Source organism: Anopheles arabiensis, chromosome 2 (assembly GCF_016920715.1).
Source record: "Anopheles arabiensis isolate DONGOLA chromosome 2, AaraD3, whole genome shotgun sequence".
NCBI classification, from domain to species: Eukaryota; Metazoa; Arthropoda; class Insecta; order Diptera; family Culicidae; genus Anopheles; species Anopheles arabiensis.
Genome location: NC_053517.1, coordinates 18,592,652 through 18,617,613, shown reverse-complemented (window position 1 = coordinate 18,617,613; position 24,962 = coordinate 18,592,652). Strand labels below are relative to the sequence as shown.

At 45.4% G+C, this 24,962-nt stretch overlaps 1 protein-coding gene across 5 annotated transcripts in view; it reads left to right on the top strand.

The window, feature by feature from the left end:
• LOC120895440 (translational regulator orb2) overlaps positions 1-24,962 on the top strand; it is a 244,249-nt gene that overhangs the window by 36,817 nt on the left and 182,470 nt on the right. For all 5 annotated transcript variants that reach the window (XM_040298806.1, XM_040298802.1, XM_040298803.1 and 2 more), the window contains one exon: positions 10,454-10,559. In XM_040298806.1, coding sequence (XP_040154740.1) covers positions 10,454-10,559 — 106 coding nt within the window. The remainder of the gene's footprint in view (positions 1-10,453; positions 10,560-24,962) is intronic.

Sequence of the window (24,962 nt, the reverse complement as noted above, 5' to 3'; positions counted from 1 at the left end):
CAGAAACAAACAAGCAAGCAAGAGCACATGGGGGAGATGTTTTATTTGCCCATATCTTTCTGCTCCACCACCCTCGAGCCCCGACACCTGCAAGTCAAACTTAAAACGGAGGGAAGAACGATGGAGGAAAAGGAGGGTTCTGAGGCATTCTGCTAAATAAAGCATGCACAATACGACCGAGCGCACGAGGATGCATTAAATTATCTATGGATTTTTGCCTACGCTTCCGCCATTCCCGGCATACGGAGTGCATGTGTGTGTGTGTGTGACTGCTCCTGTGCGGCAAAAAGCGAACCTATTTCGAGCGAGTCTATTTGTGCAAGCAAGACACACACACACACGCACACACATGTGCACATCCGTCCCAGTTTTGACTGCTAATGGAAGAAAGTTGTCGTGCATGGTCGTGGTTTCAGATCGAGTGCCTGCCAGAAGTTTCGCATTTCCCAGATGATAAAGTGTTGAAAAGCCATCCAGCCATGGTCGAAAAAGATTTCACAATAAAAAAAATTGCAACTAAAAGTGTGTGTTATAGTTCTTCGCCAATACTCCTGCTGTTGTCTCGTGAGACATCTTTAGTGTGTTGTTTTCCGACGTGCAGCTTAACTAATGAACTTTTCCACCCAATTTTGCCTCGGAAGAAGCAGCCTTTTTGCTTTGTTTCTAAAGCGCACCAGTCTGTTGTCACACGCACGCACAGGATTCATCTCATGCCCATGCATTGACCGGCCAGATTAGCAATGATTGGCGTGAAGCCGAACGGAATGGTTTTAATCACCACACTTACAAAAAAGGGATGATGGCACTCGTTGGCAAATGGTCGCTGTTTCTTCACCCCCCGATAAGAGTAGCAAAAGAGGAAGAGAGAAACAGAGAGAGAGAGAGATATGTCACTGCGGATGTGAAACTTTTCCCAAACCAAACCGAATCACCGAACTGGATGCCCTGGACGAGACGATGGCCAACCCCAAAAGGGTGGCAACAAAACGAGGGCTCGACGAGCGAGGCGAGACCGTACCATTCCGGGCAAAGATAACAATCTATTTGATTAGGCTTTTAATTATTTTCAACATGCCAGTTTATGGCCGGCAAAATGGATTGGAGCACTGTCGCGTCGTGCCAGTGCGTCGGCAAGCACGAAAGTCTTTTTTGGGAGGGTTGGGGGTTTGCTACGAGCAGGATCTCGGCCACAGTGTGCTGTTTGTGTGCACAATGGCTTTCCTGCGCACCCCAGCACAGAAGACAATGTCATGTTCGACACGATAGTGTGGCGGAGACAGGCGGCTTTCACGACCGCTCGGTCATAACACGGAGCCGGGAATGGATCGCTATCATCACTAAATCCTTCCGGCCCGGGTACCGATGTCCTCGCAGACGGGACGGGGTTTTGTGCGAAAGGACACTTTTTTGGTCAATGTGCAAAAGTAGTACGCAAGACATTGCGAGCATTCGCAACTTTATGCGTACACATAAAAAATGTGTGTAAAACCCAGCTCCTTCCTCTTTTTACTTTCACTACTACACTTTCACTGCACAAACAGCCAGGGGAAGGGGCATTAAGGGTTAAGCTAAGTTTCGGTTACGCTCGTTAAAGCAGGTCGTTTGTTGTACGTTGTTAGATGAATGATGGGTTTTCAACTGAGAGCTGCCTTTTTTGCAGTACAGGCAGTGCTTAGCCTGGCCGGTGGGACCCAAAAGCCACACTCTCACTACTGCCTTTTCTACCGCACCAACCATTCCAAGCGGTAATGCGAAAGCGTTTGTGGTAAAGATAATTGGTGGGAAGATAAATTTCACTTCATCGTACCTATTAGCAGCAGTAGCAGCAGCAGCAACGTAGCGTGTTGGCCACCGTCGTCGCGCACACAGTTTGTTAGCGAGTTAGCGCGAGTGCTCGACTAGTAAAAGTAACTTTTGCAATGCATTTTCAAACCCCACCCCAAACGAGCGTGCGAGCGAACGAACGAACTCCTCGGGCGCAACGCAACTCCCTGTTTTGCGTAATACAGTTATTATTAATAAATGCTTTCATTATGCACTCTCGATTCACAGTCCGTCGCATTCGCGGATGACCGAGCTTTTTTTCCCGACCCCGTCCGTGGTGCTATGTGCCGTGCTCGAGTGCTCGAGTCGAGCTGTCGCTTTTGATGTTATCCCCGGTTTTATGGAAACGCGTGAACCATTTCCACACGTAGCCGACCACCAGAAGGGGGTACGGTACAAACGGGTGGTGGTAGAACGTGGTAGAAAAACAGCACCACGACCACGTACCGCGTTGGGTTTCAATAAATTTTGCAATTAAACTTACCCCACGTTTGGCAATAAACTTCAATCCGTTCGCTTCCGGCGGCCGGTGGGAAGTTGTACGGGCGAAACCACGGGCTACGTTTCTGCGAACTAGCAAACTAGCAGCGAGATTGTTGGCCATTTCTTTATTGCTGGCCAACGTTTTGAGATTGTAAGGGTGCAGAAATCTTGTTTTAAAAGTGCAGCAAGATGTATTTCAAATTATTCGTTACATTAGTATTGCATTGAGCTGCGTGAAGCTAATTAATAAACAAACACAGTAAATGGGTTCCGAAGTGCACGTAACCCTATTTCCATGCTTTTTTCCCCTTTCTTTCGTACCAATACAGTCGTGGGAAGGCTTTAGCAGTGCTTAAAGCAATTCCTGCTAAAGGCAAACTTTCACACCTGGCGGGTTTTATCGTTCGTTGTTTTTTTTTCTGTTCTTCTTTGGAAGGAAGCAATGCTCGGGAACCATACAACTCTCTGTGTCTAATGGAGGAAAAGGCCCCATTCGTCCAACGGGGCACAGGCAAACATGCCGGCACGTAAAACCAGTTGCAACCAGAGCGAACGAGTTCGCGGCTGAAACTTGGCCCAGCGTACGGATGGAAGGTGCGTTCGTGTGTTGTGTGTTGCACTACTTTTGCCCAGTGAAACACGATAACGCGTACCGGGAGGGAAGCAGCAATGCAGCTTCGTGAACAGAAAAGGGGAAGCAGTAGCGGAATTACCGTGAAACATGATTCCAGCTGGAAAAGGTAGCCATAATGGGTTACAAACAACGCGTTTCTTCCGACTGCAGCGTGTACGTGAGCCGTACCTGCATAAGCCGTAGCCGTAGCACAGATCGGAGGGCTTTGCGTGAAGGCATTCTTAACCCGGGCCACTGAAGTGTAATAGTTTTGGTGGGAGGGTGGGGACCAACAAACCAAAAAAAAAAACATCAAGAGCTGTAAACCGCTCGAGCAGTAGCGAACGGTTGTAGCGAAAGTGAACATAAATTCATCCATAAAAGCTAAACGAAAAAAAATAAGAGCTCCCGTTTGGCAGTATAATACTGGCCGAAACTTTCCACCCGTAGCGGTAGGTGCATCCACGAAAGGGGGAAAAGCATCCAGGGTGGAACATTTTTCGACCGAACCATTGGCGTACTTTGGCGGACAAGGAAATCTGTTTCAATTCCAGGGAGCGTTGTGCTCGGTACGGTATTCCCGCTTAAAGACGATCATTGCCGATCCATCCTTGTTTTGGCCATTGTTGAAGGGAGTTGTTTAGTGTGTGTGTGTGTGTGTATGGGAGAGTTTTCCCACCACCTCGAAAAAGTGCATCTACGCTACGTGTTAGCCACTGCTCTTTTACCACTACCTGGAAGTGCTTCAAGTGCTGGATCCTTCGTTCTACGCTCGGCCGTTAAAGGGAACTTCACGCTTCTTGTGGGGAATGAACGCCAACCAGCAGGGCAATGGTAACAGTTACGGTAGCAGATAAACGTAGCATTTAACCTTGCCTGTGGGGCTGAACTGAGCTAAGGTGCGCCGTGCGGTTGCTCAACCCTTTCCCCCGCGACACCCAACAGCAACGGCTGCATCATTCGCAGCAAAACTTTAAACTCGCGCAGGTCCTCCGACGATTTGTGATGTCGTTGGGCAGAAGATGAAAAAGGTAGAAACTCGTTTCTGGTTTTACGATTATGTGCATTGAACCACTGCTCGCCCTGTTCGTCCCCGGGCCATGGTGATGCAAAGATGGTGCCCACCGTCCTGGGAAAGGATTTTGGGAAGCACCAAATGCCCGTGCATCGTATCGCTCTCGGTTGTGAAGTGGTTACGGTACGAGCCGGAGTAGCAATGCTCGCTGGCACACGCTGCGTATCATGACGATTGTTTTAAGCCGCCGTCACCGTTTGCTGCGCTGAGTTGGGTGTTTTAAGAGGTCGTCGTAAAGTTATGCCAGAAATAGGGAATGTTCAGTGCACAAAAATATACTCATAAAACAGGCTGATAGTGATGGTTTAGTTTGCCGAGAATGAAATGTAGGCGAAGCACCATTAAAAAGCTTCGAAGCGTACCAGGTAACGGTGGAAAATATGATATGATTCGAAGCTTTGATTGAAAAGCTAAAGAATTTGTTAAAGAATATGCATGTTTGTCATGTGTTTTATCAAGCATAGCTACTTAGAGTAACAAGTACGTTTGTATGTAAACAGCATAAAACTAAAAGAATCCATTTGAGATAAAATATAATTCAATGCATAAAAGTTTACCAACTGGAGAGATTTGAACTGTGAAAATCCAGTTGGATTTTCAGTCGTTACGAATATTACGAATTCAGAATGAAACTGTTGCGCAACTTTACCTAATAGGCATCTAATGTAAAACATAAAAGTCGTAAAAAGTTACCAGTTATACTGCAACTAAAGCTTCAAAACAGTTTAACAGTTTTAATACACAGCCCAGTTTTGCTACACATTCCGATCAAATCAATTCGTTTACATTTCGTAACTCATTTCACCTACCAAACAGCATACAAATGATTAGCCACAAAGCTTCAACCAGCAGGCAAACACAATGCATCATTTACACTGTTTCGGATACGGCTTTTGTCGGAACAATTCACCTCCCCCTAAAAAAACACGTTTTCACAAGCAAGCGTTTAGGGCATGCCAACGTATCCTCCCCCTTAGGTTTCGAACGATCGGAACATTACGCATCATCTATTGCTCTGCCAACAAAATCCAACTACCACCGGCACTGCCCGTTGGAATGGGTTGACCGTGTTCTAATTATGATTCCTGGCCTCGTTCGCAAACGACACAGCGTCGACTGCGAAGGGTTGGTCGGTTTTGTGTTGCCGTGTGCCCACGAAAGCACACGAAAAGGCTTGCGTGAGCCGAATGCGCTACAATAACACACACACTGATCTCGGAAGCGCTTTTGTGTGTGTGTGTGTGTGTGTGTGTTCTGAAATGATCTGCTATTGTTGGGCATAACGGATGCGAAAGCCAAACCCCGTCGTACCCAAGCAATGTGTTACGATAGTTCTCGATTGTTTGATTGTCGTCCACGGCCACGCTAAACAGTTTCGAGCCGAAGAATGTGACACTGCCACTGCCCGGCGGAATGAGTCCAATGAGCTGTTAGATAGCGCTTTGTCTCGATTTTACGTCCCGTTTGGCAATCAGAGGAAGGTGAAAACTGGAAGCTGACATGGGAAATGCAGTATGCTGCTGCAAAGAATCACAGTTTTACTGGCCGGTTACGGTTGGCGCCGGCCTAGGGGGAACCTGGGGGAATTGAATGAAAATATCAACTGTCCAATTTTCGGTGCATCGGTTGCAGTTTGTGAGGCTTGCCAACCTGATTGAGTGGGTTATAGAATTTTAACGATTTTATGAATTTTTCCTGAGCGCCTGAGCGCGCCCCGTGCAGAGTATCGCAAGCGTAGCCCTTAAAATTGGCAAGCTGACGGTGAATCGGTGGGATGACCAGCAACAACGTCGACCCGCGGATGCTGCGCGTTGCAGAAGCCTATTTCGGTTTCGGTTCTATTTTCAAGCCCGACGGTCAGCTTTCTTTCATCAGAATTTCACCGTACCGAAATCATTGCTGGCAGGCATGGGATATCTGCACGTCGCAGGCCGCAGATTTCGTGATTCGCGCACAACATTTTCGCAATACCTGGGCAGTCGAGGTGGGTAGCTTCGGGAAAGGAACAAAAAAAAAAAATCACACACGCTTCAATAACATTGGGCACCGTTTTCCTGTAGGTCGGCAGCCAGCACAATGCCCAACCGCCCTGTCGAGGGCGAATTGAATCGTTCATAATTGATCAGCTCCGGGTCATCCCCGGGACACAGGGACGGGTGCAGGTCTGCAGTCGTCAATTTCGGTGCTCGATTTTCGGGTGGCCCGTTTCGGCGCGAGCGGACGTGCTCATCGGCCATTCGGCGGATATTCCGCGCCAACGAAATACCGAACACAAATGGGACGCTGCCCGTACGGTGGCGCTGGAGTGTGATTTGAGGGAAGAAAACTAAACACCAGTGGTGCCATTCGCTAAGCATCTAAATATCCGGACGTTTGTACCGGTCGCGTTTTGACCTGGAATGGACTGGCTGGAACGTGTTGATTTTGGGATTGACGTACCCCGGACATACCGGTCCTGGAGCAAATGGCGTGGCGAAAACGGGATTGCATACCCCGGTCGCTGCTGCTCGCTGCCCGAGGACGCTCGAGCGCAAAATGTCAACGTGTCGCACCGTACGATGAAAGGTGATGAAGTTTGGTGCGTTACGTTGCGTTGGGTGGGCGATATTGATTACGGATTCTGATACTTCAAAACGGCGTCGATAGGTGGCAGATATGTGCGATGGATACTGAAGCTGTTGTTAAGCCAAATAGCAGCTTTATATAAAACATGTTGAAACCGCTTATTTAATGCAAACGGAGCTCGAGCACTGACTTTAAATCGTCTGGAATTCATCTACAACAACAAAATAGTTACATTACAGAGGCACTCAAAACCTTAAGACCTAATTAAATGAGTTGAACAAGTTAAATTGCTATAATATTCTGCTCATTTTCTCCCTGTTAGTAACTCGATTTTATGTATACTACTTAATAATACTTCTTGAACTCTAATGAAAGTGCTCGACGCAATTAATAACGCTCTAGCGAACGGAGGGGCGATCTGCAAGGGGCTTGAAATAATCCACCACCAGGCACCTAAATAAACGTGTTACAAAAAAAAGGCACCATGTGTGTGACATTTCAAAGGAAAACACCATTTCCATTGCACACGACGGTGCTCCCGGCTGTGTTTATTTATGACAATCAGTCCATCACACCGGCGAAAAAACAACGCATCATCATCACATGTCACAGCGCAAACCGGAAAACTCGGAGAAACGCTTTGATCTCTGACGCACCGTGGCATGTCGTGTGAGTGTCCATGTGTGTGCCGTTGTTGTTGTTGCGTCCCTGGCCCTCTGGCACATTCAATTACAACAGTTTGAAGCGGCGTTGAGTGCCAGCAATCCCTTTGGCGCCCTCCCTGAACGCCTCCCATTGAACGATGGGCATTGCGAGCAGCAAAATACGAATACCACACAGAACCTTCTTATCAATTGGACTTTCATATCAGCATTGCCTACCTGTCAGGCGCACACGAGTGATGTGCAATCTTTCCCCCCCGGCAGGACGGAAGACGATAGCCTCCATGTTATTAGCCTGAAGAGGGATTGCTTCTGCAGCAAAAGTACGGTCGAGCACTATCTGATTGATTTGGAGATTGCAGAGCGGGGTTTTTCCCCTTCCTCTTACATATTGCAATCGATCTGTTTTTGTGCACAGCACGACAAAACAGCACACCGGGCAATGGGGGAGGAAAATAATCAATTTTATTCACCTGTCGGTAAGTTTGTTCCCGCTGGGCCTGCCGCCAGGTCTCGTAAGATGAGCAAACGAACAACAAAGCAGGCAAAGCATCATGCAAACACTAGCACGGGAAAACCTGCCGGCAGCTGAAAAGGGATGCAGTTGGGCACATACAAAATTGTGCCGACTGTAATAGTTTTGTTTGCGTTTTGTCAACGGAAATGGAAATGAAAAACAAAATGCTTGGAAATAGCATATCATTGCAAATTTCAAAGGTTCTCCCCCTAAGCGCGGGGCGTAGGGCGCGCAGATCACAACCACCGTCAGAAATGATGACATTCAGCGTCAGCTTTGCCCTGTTTTTCTTCCCAAACGTTACACCAACAAAAAAGAAAAAAGAAATAAAAAACAAATCATTGCAGATTTTCTGTAAGATTTAACCGTTCATTCTATTTTTGCGCACGGAAGGCACACGACGGCACACTGCTCCGCTGCCTTTGGTGCTTCAAAACTCCGACCAAAAGGGATCATTTTCTCACGGCAAAACGGCTCCCAGCTGCATTCCAGCTGACTGGTGAACTGGAATGGTTTTTCCCTTCTGTGTGTGTGTGTGTGGGCGCATTTTTTTTGCTCACCCATCGCGCAGCGGGTTTTGGTGGGATTTATCTTTGCGCACTTGCATCCTACCAATGCGAACCATACGGACGATGGAGGGCGATGTATCGCACCGGGGCATGCTTTTTGCGCTTGTGTCTTTCCCTCTCTCTCTCCCATCGCTGAAATCGAATGGGCAGGCGGTTGAGCTTCGTTGCTTCTCCCCCTCACGGTTGCGCCGGCCCTGGCAGTGTGATGGCAATGTGGAATATGCAGGAAAGAAACACATCCAGCCACACAGATGCAACAGATGTGGAAATATGCAAAAAATGCAGCAAGAAATGTATACACACACACATCCCTTTACAGAAAGGCTTACGAATGTGTGTGTGTGTGTGTGTGTTTGGTTTATGGCTTCGATTGCCTTAGAAGGTGGATCAAATATTGTCCTCCCCTCACCCACCCACACTCACTACGTACTGCGTTCAGTAGTCGGGATTCTTGCCATAGGCAGAGATGTTTTCCACAAGAGCAAAGAAAGAAGAAAAAAACACATCGCGACTCTCGTTTCTTCTGGTGCTGGGGACATCTTTTTTCCAGCTTCAGCTGTACCATTGACGGTATGGGTGCTTTTGGACTGGGAAAAATCGCAACGCCCATATATGAGTGTGCCGGCAGAAATGGCAGAAGAGCCAGGAGCCGGTGCCATAAGCAAAAAATGCACGATTTACAGGGGAAAAGTCAGGGCGCTGTGGTGCAAAATCATCCCTTTACGTTGCCGTCGTTGCCGTTGGCTTTTCCACATTTGCAAAACGGCAGCAGCAGCAGCAGCAGCAGCCAGTGCGAGGCATCGCGCACAAAATTGAAGCGGCAAGCGGAAATATTTCATTCAAAATCCAATAAGAAAATATTTATACGACCCAGTTTTGCCATTCCGTGGATGGTTTGCCGTGTGCCATGGAGCCCCGTGATATTATATAGCCGTGTGGATACTTCCGTGTGTGTGCACCATTGGGAGGAAAGGTTTTTCTTGCTGCTGTTGTTGTTGTTGGTGTGTGCTAGCCAGCCGTTTTCTGCCGACGGAACGTGTAATCGAACAACCATTGGGAAGTAAGTAAAAGTGTGAATGTGTGAGTGGGTGGAAATAAAAACTCCCCCCCCCTCTTGTGCTTTGCCCACCCAGCTTCCCCTGCACGGTGTTGGTGTGTGCTCGCGCGATATCGTTCGATCCAATTTAGAGATTTGACGAGTTTGGCCGGAAGCAAAGCAATTCCCGTTTTACTTTTAGAGTTTTTGTGTCGTTGTGGTTGAAGGTTTTTTAGAACTTTACCAGCTGCAATTTTATGTACTGGCAAGTAACAATTTTTATTGAAGTTTGAGCCACAGTACTGCCAGGCACAAAATGGTTCAACATTTCAAGTAGAAAATTAATACACCATCGCGCCACAAATATAGACACTGTCAGTAAAAGCAAAGTTGAGCGAATGAGCGAAAGTAAAATTTCATCACAGCGAGCATTAAACAGCATCAAGTACACCTACCCTTCACGCTCGTTGCTCACGAGCATGTTTGCTGCTGTACCTGTGCGAGCTGAAACTTATCTGTTCGGAGCTAACCTTTTGCGAAATTAGTTTCCTCCCTGGCCCTACGGTAACTCTCCCATATTCTCCGGTGGACGGCTCTACCGACGGCGCAACCAATTTGCCATTTGGGGACTAAATTAACATACACGAGCAACTTATGAATGGGTCTCGTTTCCAATGGTTGACCTTAAAGAAAGCGACTTTGTTAAGGAGCAGCCACCCTTTCCGTGCGGGGAAAAAGGATCCGACGGGACGGACATCGCTCCCCTATGCCCCTATTCCCTAAACCCCCGTTGCCCCAGTACACACAGTGGCTTAATGGTGCTGTCGCTTCAAGTCACCTCATAGCGCCGTCAGCGTCTTCATAGCACGACGCTGTGCACGACGAAACACTGCGCAAACAGTGTGTCGCTGGGATGGGCTTTTAGAGGGTGGAGGCCACGGCGGCAGCGACGAAGGAGGGATCGTGTCGCAAAAAGTTACCACCCCGTATCCATTAATTACCGCTGCAATCTTAACTTCACAATTTTCGGACCGGATTTTCTAACCATTTCTTCTTTTTCCTCTGCTTCTTTCTTCTTCCCTCTTTTGCTGGCTGTGCCTACCGACCAGGACCGCACCGGGCTGGGCAACGGTTTGGACATGCGCTCGCTCGAGCACTGTCTGAGCGACATCATGCGAAATGTGGGCGAAGCATCGCAGCCGGATCATCTGAAAGGTAAGGCACCACGGGATCTCCGTCCCTTCCCTATCCTGTTACACCAACACACACACACACATTAACACACGTACAGATACAATCGAATCATCCGCAGTATCGCAGGGACCGGGACTGTAGCATTAAATCGCACACGTTTAAAGGAAACTTTTGCACAACCTCGAAACGAGCATAACACTTGGATTCACAATCATTATACTGCTGTAAATCGGAGCCCCTCCCCTTCAGCTCCCATTACGCACAAACTTTGGCCGGATAGACGCAAGTTTTGCCAGAGATGCCCTGTTCTATCGGGGTGAGATTTTTATGATGGGGCGTCCATTGTGGAGGAAAATTAGCGAAAGCGTAAGCGTTGCTGCGTAAAGCCCTGCTCAAACCGGCGATCTGCAAACTGCCTCGGCAACCCCTTTACATATTGGCTAAAGGTCAAAGGTTCATCGGAGAGGAATGCGGCTTTTTTTTTGGGGCCATCCCTGCATATGTGCTGAGTGAAGAATTTAATTAACATTTGGACAGATTTCCTTCTTTTTTCATTCTTTCTTTCTGGCATGGAAAGGCCATGGCAGCAAAGGAAAAATGCCAAACTTTCCCCATCTCGATGCGTGTGCGTCATACATTAGCGGGGAGGGTTCTTCCCCTCTTTTTCGCATACTTTTAGATGGGTTTTGTTTGCACATTCTCCCGGCCCCGTTCCGTTCCGGCTCTGTTTTGATGGATCGAAGATAAGCCGAGCGGTTGAGGCAAGCATTTTTAAGCTTTCGTCTTTGTGGCTTCCCTTCCGCTGCCCGAGCACTGGTAGACTTTGCTGGGCAAACATACGCCCATTCTTGTTAAGTTTGGGCTGAACTGGTGCCGAACAGTGTTTGGGTTCGGGTGTGTTGGTTTTATTATCTAGCGATGATTTGGATCGATCACTAACAACACACAAGCATGCAAAACGCTGCAGGGATGGTGGCCATGCCAGAGATTTATTGGAACACAAACTGATGTGTTTTGTTGTTTTGACTTTGCTTTTCCCCCCGTTATGCGTTCAATGCTTGTACCAAACGGTGTGGCGTGTGGCGTGTGTTGTGGAGGGAAACAGTCGTAAGGGATTTATTAATTTTCAAATATTTATGGAATTTTTATTAATCGTTATATCGAGACGGGCGAAACCTGTGCTGTGCTGGTGGAATTGGGAGCATTGTGAAGCATTTGCGTGTTTACAGGCACACAGGGGGAAGTGCGCACAGTTATGCACGGACTAATTGAACTGCGTTGGAATTTTCGATTGACGCACACGCGCTTTATCAGCTAATTAAAATGCATTACCAACGATGTGCGCAACTGTGGAATTTGCTGCTGTCAACACGTGAATGTTCTTTTGTTTTCGCCCTTTCAATTACTGGAACTCTTTGTTTGTAAGTAAAATAAAAACTCAAACAGCAGATGAGAGTTGCCGTTCTGATTGCTTACAAATAGTTGGGATAAATTTACTGGCACGCTGGACAACAAGGTCAACATTATTCATGTGCATTGCTGTTACGTGTATGTTGACTTCAGACGTTTTCGAGCGCCTACTTTCCCAGTAATTTGGGTTGGGCAGGCTTGGCAGGTTTGGCTGTTGAAATTTGGCACAGCCGTCGCAAAATGGGCATAGCATGCAGGCACACACACACACATGGCGAAGAAAGGTGCACAGGGTTAGAGAGAGAGAGAGGCAGCCAGACCGCCGCCAACATGTGTCGCTGTTGCTGTTGAACAAGCGTATCCGGCTGGTAACATTTCCGAGCTACACGATTGTCTAAGACTCTGTCGCAGTCAGCAGTCAGCAGTAGTGTGCTTCCGCTGGAGCAAAGACGTGAACCCGCTGCAACCAGTTGACCTATTAAGCGCCAACGTGTGGGAAGCGTGCCCAATGCAAACACATACACAAACACACACACACACACACACACACACACACACACACACACACACACACACACACACACACACACACACACACACACATACACACACACACACACACACAGACAGACCTGGGTACACCAATTCTGCATTGCGGTGACAACGATAACGACGGCGAATGGAAATGATGGCCACCGCGACTGGCACATGATGTGCAAACATCGGACGCATCCGATGATGAGTGGGATGGAAGTGGGATTTGGATTTGGACCAGCCGCAAGAGTTGTAGATTTGCGCGGCCGCATCGCGAATGTTGATGAAACTGGTGCACAAGTGGAGCATATGTTTGCACAGAATTATGTTCAGAGATTTTGACGTTGCAGCATGTTATGATATTGGACTACAAATAAGTATGTAAGGGTATTTTTTAAACCGAAAATGAAAGCTTTTTTGTGACTATTTTAATGACCAATAACCTATCTTATAAGTAATTTAATTAATTTTAATCAAAACAGTTTCTATCGCGACACCAAGTCGACTGTACGGCCACTATCCAATGCAACTCCATTTCTATTCAATTTCTTCCATTTCTACACCTAATCGTAATTGGAGACGTGCTGGTCAGTCAGATCATGTTCCTTCGATACGAACAGACAATGATCCGAAGGATAATCCAAAGCTGGGCTACAAAAAGGAGGGAATAAATATTTTCAGAATTTCTTTTTTAAGGATGCAGCAGCAGCAGTTGGTCTAAAGTGAACGAACAGGGTTCGTCGCTTGCAGACCAATTATCACAGTTCTTCCTCTTTCTGACAGGATTCCGATGGAGAAGCGATCGGAAATTACTCTTTTAGCGATAGGAAATTACTTGCTAAATACTTGAAGTTTGTCAAATGGAGCTCTCCGGAACGTTTCATCTTATTTTCAAGAGTATAGCATTACTTCGTGTAAAAACTTTTTTTTTGTTACAAAATTGAAGCTTTAAATTACAAGGTAACTTACACCGTTGTGACATTGCTAGAAGTGGGGAAAACACATAAAGATGATGCCTTTTGAAGCACTGTGTTTTTAGATTCCGTGAAGAGCATTTGAATGCGTGAGTTTTATATTTTATTATAAAAAATAGTTTAAACCGGTGGTTAGTGTGATCGTAATGATGAAAATGTTTATCCTTCATTATTTTATTACTTTCTTACAAAAAAAGGGAAGACATTTCTAGAGTTTTTTTTATTTCTGCATTATGTTTCATTATTTATTGCTGTTGGTCAAAAGCTGTCCCATTCTGCAACGAATATGCCAAATGTCAACAATTTCTCACTAAAAATATTTTTAAAATCTAACTACATGGAGTTTTATTTTTTCATTAAGTTGTTTGAATCTTTGGTTAAGATCTTTTACCCAGAGAACTATTATCCCTATTGCCCGCAATCGGCAAAATCAATTCTAAAATTTAAATACAAAACCATTGTATACCATTGTAAAACAACCTGCCACTATTTACATAGTACACAAAGCGCAGTAGCATTGTATAGAATGTTAACAAACGTATCGAAAGCAATCCGCACCAAGCTTAGTCCGTGGTATTACACGTCACGGTTGTGATTGAAGCAAACCCCCGTTTTCTAATTCTAGCTTCCAAAAAAAGCGCCCGCCACACGTATGCGAAATTGGCCCCGAAAGCTCACCGGAGCAGAATAAAGCAGAAAATAAACCGTACAACCACCAAAGAACATGTGGAAAAAAACCCACCCACCCACCCAATCTCGCCCCAAAAACCATGCAGAGAAATCGTCTCGTAATCCAATGTCGTCCCGACAAACGAAGCACAAATAAAAGGTTTAAAATCAAAGAACAGCTTATTAATATGCATGGGAAAATTTTTCACTCAGCATCCAGTGCGCGAAGAAAATCCGCATGGGACACACACAAACACACGTGTGTCGGACGTGGCAAAACCTCATCCTATCACGGCCATAGCTGCGCTTCAGCACGCTGGCAGCACACAGGGGACGGCTCTCTCTGTTTCCGTTTCGGCGTGTTCGGTTCGGTCGTGTTGAGCTGGTTTCGATTTTGGCCTTTCTTCCCATCTCGCCCAAGCTTACGGAGGAAGAAAAAAAGATTAGATTCTCTGGTCATATGATGATACACCTTATGTATCTCGTAGAATCGTATGGATATGGGTTTTTTGCCCCCATCCAACAGAGCGTTGGTTGTTGCCGGCCGTTGCCGAACGAACTGGGCGGAAATGGTCGAAATTCGTTTCTCACGCCAAAAAGTGCCACACGAACGCGGGACAGTGTAGGACTGTGTGTGCTTTTTTCTCCTCTTTCCACGCCACAAAGGCTCTTGTTCTTCCCTGCCCGGTGCGTGAGCAAAATCTATCAGCATAGTGATTTCCATCTATTTACCCGTGGTGTCGTACTGCGTCTATCAACCTTGGTCTGCCACTGCAACAACGCGCACAAGCACAATGGGCACGAGAATGTTGAGCAGCAGTAATCACCTTTTTGGGGGCGGCCGAATCTGAATCTGTGATTGAGTGTCTGACTTGATCGAATTGCGCAAGGTGTAGCCCATCGCTGCCAACGATCACGAATGTGATGATGATGATAGCGTCACCCTAACGCAAACGACAGTGAGTTTGCCTGACGGGCTTTGCGTGAATATGGCAAGCGCTTTCCATAAAATCTCCACCCAGCTAGACCGTGGTAGAGGTGTTAAGGCGAAGGAAATTATATTTCCATCTTGGCTGGCAGATCTATCCTCTCAACGCCGGAACACGGGAACGAGCCTTCAATTCGGGCAAGCGGCACGCGTAGCGCAACGGCTCGGCTCGTGTGTGATTGGGATAAATTATCGGGCACGGCCGAAGCCCGAGCCCGGTGGTTCCATAAATTTTCCCCAAAACTAATCGAAACGTTTCCCCCGCATTTCGGATGCGGCGGCGCGTGTGTCTTTTCGGTCGTTCTTCGCTCGCAGTAACAAATCGTCCCGCAAGCAGCGGCAATACCCTGCTGAAATGTACTTTTCTGCACTTGGTGGAGTGTATCGTGCGGTTTAGAAGGACACACACACACACAGTGGCACACAGAATCACAAAGAGAGTCATGCAACGTCTTGTGCATTCGAGTTGGGTCCCGAATGGTGCAGCTCCTGTTGCAGTGTTGCATTCGAGTTTTGTGCACGACAAAAGCGGGCGTCCAGGAGGAGGTCCACGCATTCCTGCCAAGCCCGTTCGTTGCTTATTGCTGCTGCTGCTGTTGCTACTGCACCGGGACTATTAATCATCTTTTTCCTTTGCCGCACGTACCAGACGGAAGTGGAAATGCATCGTTTCGCGGAAAACTTTCTTCCTCTCCCTGTTGGCTGCTGTGTGGTGTGGTGGCTGTTGACTGCTTTTTCTTACTTCTTTCGCTTTCATTCACCACAAAGAATGCACAACACAGCGAGGGGATGGAAAGGGGGTAGGAAGGAGAAGCACGCGCGCCGAAAAATGCCAATGGATAAGGAAAATAAAACCACCGGACGCCGTTTTCCCACCACACTAAACTGCAGCCTGCACGAACGGGTAGGGGGGTGAGAGGGGGCTTTGAATCACACGATTGGGAGAACGAAAGGCACTGCACACGACGTCACCTTTGGCGTGGCAAAAGCGAAAGCGGTAGCGGAAGACAGAAGAAAAAAAAACAGCACCCACCAGCACGCCAAAACGATCTCGCCCAGTGGCTTCCGCCGCCGGTGGTGGTGGTGGTGGTGGGTTGCTGGTCGCTCTCCCGGGCGAGTATAAAGTTTCTTTCTTGCAAGGATGCAGCGGCGGGAGTGCACAAGGACACACAGAACCGCACTAATACAGACACTCACACGTGGGATGAACAAACTGCCAGCTCTGTGCCCCCCTTCCCACCACACACACTCACTAAACGTGTGGTCCTCGGGCTCGAGCCCTCCCGTGTGACAATGGGCGCAAAAGCACGCAACACCAAAGTTTTGCCGTCCTGCACTTCGGGGGGAAGGATTTGTGCGGTGTCGGTGCGCGAGAAGCGGACGGAAAGTTTGTTTGGTTCGCGGTGCGGTTTTGCGAATGCACTTCCAGGGTTTGCCACGGAGGAATTGCAGCCGTTGGAGGGTGATGGAAAGGGGGTTGATGATGGTTCGGTGCATGCGGCGCGGTGCAAAAGTTATCCCATTTCGCAGGGTGGCATATGTGTGAGGGCGAGCTTGTGTGAGTAAAGAATGGGCCGACAGCTTCAATGGAAATCGGAAGCATACCCACGGGAAGCTTTGGAGTTGTATTAAAATTTTCCCGCTTTGACGTTCTATTTCCATTCATGCTAGCTCACTCTCTCTCCTTTTTCTTTTTTGGTCTTGGTGTTGGTTCTCTTTCGGAAGGTAAAGTTATTTTTATCTGTCAGGATTTCGATCGTATTTGTAACTGTCACAAAGTGCTGGCGGGAAGGAGAGTTATTTTGCCACTTTTAGTCCGTGCTAAGTTCCGATCCGCGGAGGGAAAGCTGTTTGATTTCTTTATGCGTTTTATTTTGGGTGGGCAGTTGCTTTTGTTGTGGATCCCTGTAGCCGTCTTCACCGTGTTTTTGTGTCTCTTTACGATAATATTCGTGAATATTTGTATGCTTTTAGTTTTCCTTTATAAGTTTGAATTTATTTTTACATTTTATCGATTTGAATGTCCTAGGAGTCAACTATTACACCAGTTTCATTATTCAATATAGGATGATATCAAAACAAAATACAATTTATTAAAACTATAAATTTATAAAATTATAAAATTTAATATATTATTATTGTTTTGTTACAGCTGTTAAGAGGTTTAAACGGTTTAAACTTTTACTGCTGTTCTGATGATGAAAGTTTAACTTTAAAATAAAATAAAAAGTTTTGTTCACAGCAGTAGTTCAAGTAGATACTGCATTTTTCAAGTTATTAGCGACACAAGTTTACCTTTAATTTTGCAAATGTAGTGTACTTGGAGATATCCAGCTCTTGAAAAGCTTTACTAAAGATAGTTTTCAACTTGCTATGGAAAACAACGTGAAAGTCTGTTTGCAGAAAACGCTACACTTGCACTACAAACCAAACGTTGCCAGCAATCGTAAAATGTTAAGTGAAATACTCCTCTTTCTATTAATTTGATACCACCTTTTTTGTTATCGATTCGTCTGCACGCCTGCCAATGTGTAGACGGTACCAGCTCATCTTATCCCAAAACATCATTTCGTTTGTATTTCGGTAGCGTGCAGCCGTTTGCGTCCGTGCCAGATACCATCCGATCATAATGGAAGCGTCCGTCACAGAGCAAGGAAGAGGGAGAGAATGAAAGAGAGAAACAGACAGACAGAGACCGGACGAGTGATGAATAAAATAAACAGCTAAAATAAGCAGTGCAAGAATATCCTGCAAACGATAACAGCTTTTCATCATCAAACTGAACCAACTGAATAAGGGACGGAACCTTTTGGCAGGATGAAACCTGGTCTGAAACAGTACTGCTGCTGCTGCTGCTGCTGCTTTAGGGAAGGCGATCTGTGAGCGAAAAACTTGAAATAATGAAAAACGATGTTCGGGTTCGCCTTGGGCGTTTGTCGATTCTGTGCTTCTGTTGGCACGGGCGTATGCGAGGCACCGCGGCAACAGCAGCAGCAACGACGAGCTTTCGTTAACTGGACATGGCATAAGCGTTGAGTGGGAAAGATGTTTCTTGAATGGAGGAGAAACAAAACAAAAAAAAAATGGTGGAAAACATTCACCCACCACCCTCCGCATAAAAGCGTAGCAGACCGAACACTTTCACCCCCGAAATATGGCCGAGATTGTCCGTCCGGTTTATTGTGGTAGAGAAAGGAAAACGTTTCCCGTGCTTTTCGAGTCGGCTCCGTGCTCCCTGCTTTCAGCAAAAGCTTTTGATAGTTCCGTCTGTACCGATTTTTACCGACAGCCGACTGATACTGTGCGCGCATTGTGTTAAAAAATAAAACCGAGCACGGCAAAAGACGAAAAGGCCAGGCGTTTCCCGTTAAGCCAAAACCTGGCAAAACAAGACACAACAGTAAGCAGCACCGCGCTGAATGTGCGGCGATGAATGGGAAAGAAATTTTATTGTTTTTCCGGCGAAACGCTGGAAAAGCATCCGTCATTGTTCTGTTTTGTGGTGTTTTTTTCTTCTCTTGCTGATTGTGAGTGTTCGCAAAAAAAATAAGCCCATTCTGGGTTTGGCATGCCGTTTTCCTTTTGTTCCGTGCTGCGTATGCCGCAAAATGAGCGTGTACCGGGGGTTTTTCGGTAATTTAAGCGAACCTTGCGCCGGCCCAAGTGTACAATTTTGTGAATGAACTCCCACCATCGAGAGCAGCATCATTTACAGCTGGCTGAGCTTAATTTTCATTCACTTTCACAGTTTTTTTGGTTTTGTTCTTGAAATATGATGAGCCAAAATCAATTATAATTTGTTGTTTGCATAAAAGGATACAAAAATAGCTGAAGTATTTAAAAAATATATTGTAGATATCTATCCAACTTCCTGCTCACGATTGCCAATTCACTCTCTTTTTCAATCACACTTCGCCACCAATCTTCTCTTAGCCAGCCTTGTTCTACTGCACCGCTTTCTACCGAGCGATTTGCTTCGGCGGTCGGCGTAACATAAATAAACTTAATGAGCGGAAAAGGAAAGAAACCCCGAGCAAAGGGACAACCACTAAACAAGGCATTCAAGTTAGCGGCATTTTGCATTTGCTCTTGCTCGTTTTTCCTTTCCTGCCACGATTATGCAAATTTGCCTGCTGCTCCAATGTTGCTCCACCGTCCAGCAGCACCCTTAGCAGTGGGGCTGAATTAGCAAATCGGAAGGCGCAATGCTACGAAGAAAGACCCTCCGTCACCGAACCAGCACACAATGTAGAAGTAAATAGACGAAAAGGAAATACCGATTCCTTGGACACACTTAGTGAACTTCCGATTGTGAGCTTCCGATAGATTGTAATTAATTAGCAAAAGTCTCAGTCCGTGTGTGTGTGGCAACGAGGGAAAAGGTCACCTGTTTAAATTGCTACTGTCCGACAGTAGACGCAAGAAAAAACATCCTCATTCGGATGGTTGGTTTTGTAGGTTGCGCCAATTCAACAACAACAACAGCAACTGCCCATCGCCGGCCGTACCGGATGCAAATGAGTTTGTGTCAGCTGGCACAGTGGTTAAGTAAACCGGAACCGGTTGGCCGCCAAGACGCGAGCAAGACAGACAGACGGACAGACAGACAGTTGGTCCTTCCTGGTTTTTACTCAACCGTCCACATTGCTGCCCACCAAGCAAATCAGCGGCACCGCGTGTGGGGTGGAGCAGTTGCCGTGATTGCGTTCATCGAGGCAAGAAATTACAATAATTTCTATTTAAAAAGTGGCCCCCTTTTTTACGCTTCACTGGCACAGGTGGCTAGCATTAGCAAAGCAGGAACTGTACATTCAATTGCACAGATGGAGACGGATTGTGTGTGTGTGTGTGGGATTTTTTCCACCCCACCTGTTTGCATAATTTAAAAGTTTAATCAAAAGAAACCGTGCCATCGTTTACCATTGCTTTGATGAATTGATGCAGGAAAGTGTGCGTTACAAAGAGGTGTTTTTCGTGACACAAAGATAGTTCACTTAATTTAATTAAAAATACATCAAATCACAGACGATTGATTTTTATTAAAAGCAGAAAAAATCTAGAATATAACATCTAAACAAGTTTACTTGGTTCGGCATGGCCTTTAAAACCCCATTTCTTTCATGTAATTCCTTGCCTTTTCGCAGCACACCTGTATCGCGACTGCCATTTGCTGTATTATGCTGCTTTTTCGCAACATCCTTTACATGGAAAATCTTGGCTCAGCGGAATTTGTTATTTTCACACTCTTTACCTCTCTATCCCTCTCTCACACACACAAACACGAAGTCATTCTATACCATCTCGTTTCCTCATTTTCTTGCACTTGCTTGTACGTTGCTCCTTTATTTCCCGCACACATTCACCCCGGACACAATTGATATGTTCGTGTAGATATGTAAGGAATTTCGAAATTGATTCAATAAAGTGCCGCGCAACGTTGTTGCCGGGTGGAAATGAACATTTGCATGAAAGCTCAATAAAAATTCCGCGCACTTGGCTCGTACATATATATATACACGCTGCAGGAGCCGGAGCGCCGCAGCGCCTACAACGTGGAATCCTGCTTCTGCTTCTGCTTCCTTTCCTTTCGTTGCTTTCTGCCTGCTCAACGGCTTTCGAAACGGCTTTTGGTTGCTGTTTTCTTCTCCCCCCATTTCGGGCAATGTGTTGTGTGGGGATGAGGGTTTTGTACAGAACACCCAACATCCAGCATCCAGCATCGGTGGTTGTAGGAGTTACATTTTTCAAGGTTACTTTTTGGCGCACGGACGGGCGCGCGACGGTCGCGAAATGAACTGGGAAAAAAATGTGCGTAAAAGTGCGCGTTTAAATGTGTAGGTAAACTAAGCGCGCCTGTTAAATGAAGCGAAACAGATTGTCAAACAGATGTGTGAAGGGAAGGTATGGTTTTAGCCTTTGCGGTGCGCAGGTAAATATGTTGCAGGTATTTGGTTCACAAACTGGTTTTACGCGCTAACAAGTATTGAAATGGAATTTGCTCAACTAAAGGATCAGAAAAACGAACGATTGCATCAACGCAAACAATTTAATACAAAATTCAAATATTATGTTTAAATGTTGAATGAAAATTGAAAGTTGAAAGTGAATGTTTGAAACGGTTTTATACCGTGAAGAAACACGATTCCCTCACCAGTCTGCTCCAACCGCAACCGTCTGTCTGTCAAGCGATCTGCTTTTGACATACCAATAAGACTCGATTGACTGAAGCAGATACAAAACTTTTCACATTAGACAAACACGAGCGTACAATTTCGGCTGGTTTCGCCTCAATGTGCTTGTCAGAATGTAATGCGCTGCCAACGCTGCCACTGACTCATCGGTGGAAACAATGTACGAAGGCAAAAGTTTAATTGCTACAGATTGTAAGGGAAGAAAAGGGAAAATATTGTTTGGTTGTTTGTTTGGAAAAATGAATCATTACATAGAGTCTTTTATTTTCCATCTCGTTTCAGGTATGAACAGTGAAGCCTCTCACTTCTCTCGGTAATATTCTCCAAACCTCCCAATACCCATGTGGATGAGGATTTTAAGATTTTTATTAAAGTGAGTATCTCAAACAGTACAGATTAAATGGCTTGAAATATGTTTAGAAAATGGCGCAACCTTCATCGCACTACTATGAAAATGATTCCATTTCCACTGCGAACAAACGTTTTCTGAGACCCTTTAATGTGCTTGACACCGGTACCGGCATCATCATCATCATCATCGATCTGGAGCAAAAATTCTAATTTTTGTTTCCTCAACAATTCAGCGGCCACCAAACATGGGCAAAAGGGAAAAACAGTGTCCCGTTCGTGCGTTCCGGTTTGCCGGCAGTTTCAAGCGGCCGGCTAGCTGCTCTTCTCAACGCTCCATCTACCCACAACACTCCTGCTAAACTGGCCCGCGCGAGCTATGGCATGAAACTAATTACCTTCTAATTAGTTGGGTTTCCCCCCCTCCCCTCTCTCTCTCTCTCTCTGTCTCTATTCCCAACAAATCCCGCTGCCCAGCAGAATCATACCACGCGGTACCGGAAAATGCCATTCATTACGAAAAACGGAAACGCATCTTTTCGTCGCTCGTTCGCTCGCTCGCTCGCTCGATTCTGCGATGATAAATGAAAAGCAATCCACTCGAGCATCCAGCATCTGCGGTGCCTGCCCATTTTCGTATCAAACCCAACACGGGCTGATGAGACACAGCGGAACAGCGGGCGGTTTTTGCTTAGGGAGGGTGGAGCCTTGACGCAAGGTAACGCAAACACTCGGCGAGTGTCGCCGCCGTTTTCTTTGCGATTTGCCATTCCAAACACTTGCGGGCAGTTCTGCAGTTGAGCGGCCGACGCAAAAAGGGGTTTAAATGGCATTTTCCTTCTGTCCCAAAAGCAAGCAAGAAGGCTTAAGAATAGCGTTTTGTTGTTTGAGGCGGCTGGAAGAAACTCTACGGAGACAGCAGCAGCAGCAGCACACACACCTGAGGTAGTGTTTAATTTTCTGAAGTGCTTTGTGACCTTGTTTTTGTCTCTTTGTGCCTTGTGGCACTCCATTTCGGTGCAGCTTGTGCTCCAAACAGCACAAGGGCACAGTTCCATCCCCCCGAACTGCTGCTATCGGGGTAGGTAAGGATTCTTATCGTCCTTCTAATGTTTTTCTCACTATTTTGCGTTTTTGTATGGCCCAAAGCCTTGATGAGATGTGCTGCAGGAAACTCATCAGCTGCAGACACGGTGTGCGTTTGTTCGGTGGGAAGATAGTTCGAGTGTTACGTTTCCCTGCCCTGCCCCACAACCACCCTCTAAATGTGTTCTTTGTTCGCTTTCACCATTGTACAGCAGATGTTTAATGCTGAGATGAGAGATGACCACTCCATTGTGATTAATAATCATACCCGTGCAATGGTCACGCTCGAGTGTTAGCAGTGCTGCCTGCTTTGGTGAGCAAATTTCCAGCTTCCAGTTTTGCAAATGGGAATGGGAACGGGCCGGAGTTGGGAAACGTTTGCCAAAGTCATTCGTCACCATTGTATCACCGTCCGCAAAAGTGGTTGTGCAAATGATGGGATGAAACTGGGAAGAAAAAGACAGTGGTAGTAACAATTTGTTATGTGTGAAATATGTTGCAAATCACAAACAGTTTTTCTGTAACAATAAATGAACGTTAGTATTTTTGCATTTGGTATAAAGCATTTTAGAGATAAAATGTCATGGAAAGCTTTTAATTGTATTGCACCTGCTTAAGTGTGTATTTATAAAAATAAAAATAAAAATAACGTACGACTTAACAACATGCCCGTCGTGGGTTCAAGCCCCAAATGGACCGTGCTGCCATACGTAGGACGTACTATCCTGCTATGTGGGGATATCAATAAGTCACTGAAAGCCCAAGCTCAGAAGTAGTGGTACAGGCAGGCCTTGACCGCCAACGGTTGTTGAGCCAAAAATAAATTCAAATCAAAGAAAAAATAGCCTGTTTTGTTTAGTTTAAACCATTCTTGAAGATGTAAATGTAAATTATGTGGTGCTATTAATTTATTTAATTTTTCTTCAAAATTATTCCAATTGCTGCTGCCTGCTGCAACAAAAGGTACCGTACTGCTTCGAATTTCGGACACTTAAGACATTTTTGGAATTTAAAATTTTCTTATTAATTCAATTTTAATCAGTCAAACACATGCATTACTCATTATACTAAAGCAACCCTTCTTTATTTGAGGAAAAATAAAGATATCCCATAAATTTACTCTAAATGTTGTAAAATATCATAAAACTGCAATGATATTTTGATTCATATTCTGGACAGATTCGAGCTAATGTTTCAAATTACGGATTTACGTTTTGGTTCAAACAGTAGGACAGTCTCTAAATTCCTTTTATAATATTCAAATTAACACACCCACTACAATCAATGCATTTGTCACATACATCTTCCATTGTTTTGTTATTATTATCACTGTGTGAACATATTTTTATGCAATAAATCACAATTTACTTCAGCTGTCCGGAATCAAAAACAAGGTACAAAATCTTGCTTCGTATTCCGGACAGAATTAAATACGTGTTTTAATGAAATTCAGAACACAATATGATTAAACAATATTATTTGAGAGTTGATAACTACTTCCACAATAGATGCCAATGTATTTCAATGCACTTGGACACGATAAATAGGAATTATCAAAGAAATAACAATGGCGTGGGTTTTTAACAAAACTGCTAAGCAAAAATGCCTCTGGTGGTGAACTGACCGACAGAAAATATTTATCTACTGCGACATCAGGGTCTACTAGGGATCAGACACATTTTCATTTTATTCTAGTACATCATGACAATTATTAAAAAATAAAAAGCGGTATGACCAGGGACTGGATATGAAGATATTCAATAAAAACATGCCAAATGTTCGGAATTTGAAGCTGTCCGTAATTTGAATCATAACGGTAATACAAAGTTTCTCATGGGCAAGCTAGCTCTTGTTGAGTCATCTTATTAAGGTTTGTTGAAGGATGTACTTCTTATTTTTTAAACTAATAAGCAAGCAATCTATTCATACTGTGCCACGATCGAGTAAGGAATAAACTCATCCATTGCATCAATATATCTTCACTGCATTGATTGCGTTGTTAGTATTAGTAGAATTTTTCGTACATCTACACCATCATCAATTAAGATACATTTTAATCATGTAACATTGCATCAATGTTCCCCTTGCAAAAGGTTGCGAAGCTCAACAAACCCCTATATCAAACGATACAACATCAAATGCCGTACACGACTTGGATAATACTTGTACCACTTCTCGGGACAGCAATTAATTGGTTTCCCATCGCTATTGAACGGGACATTAT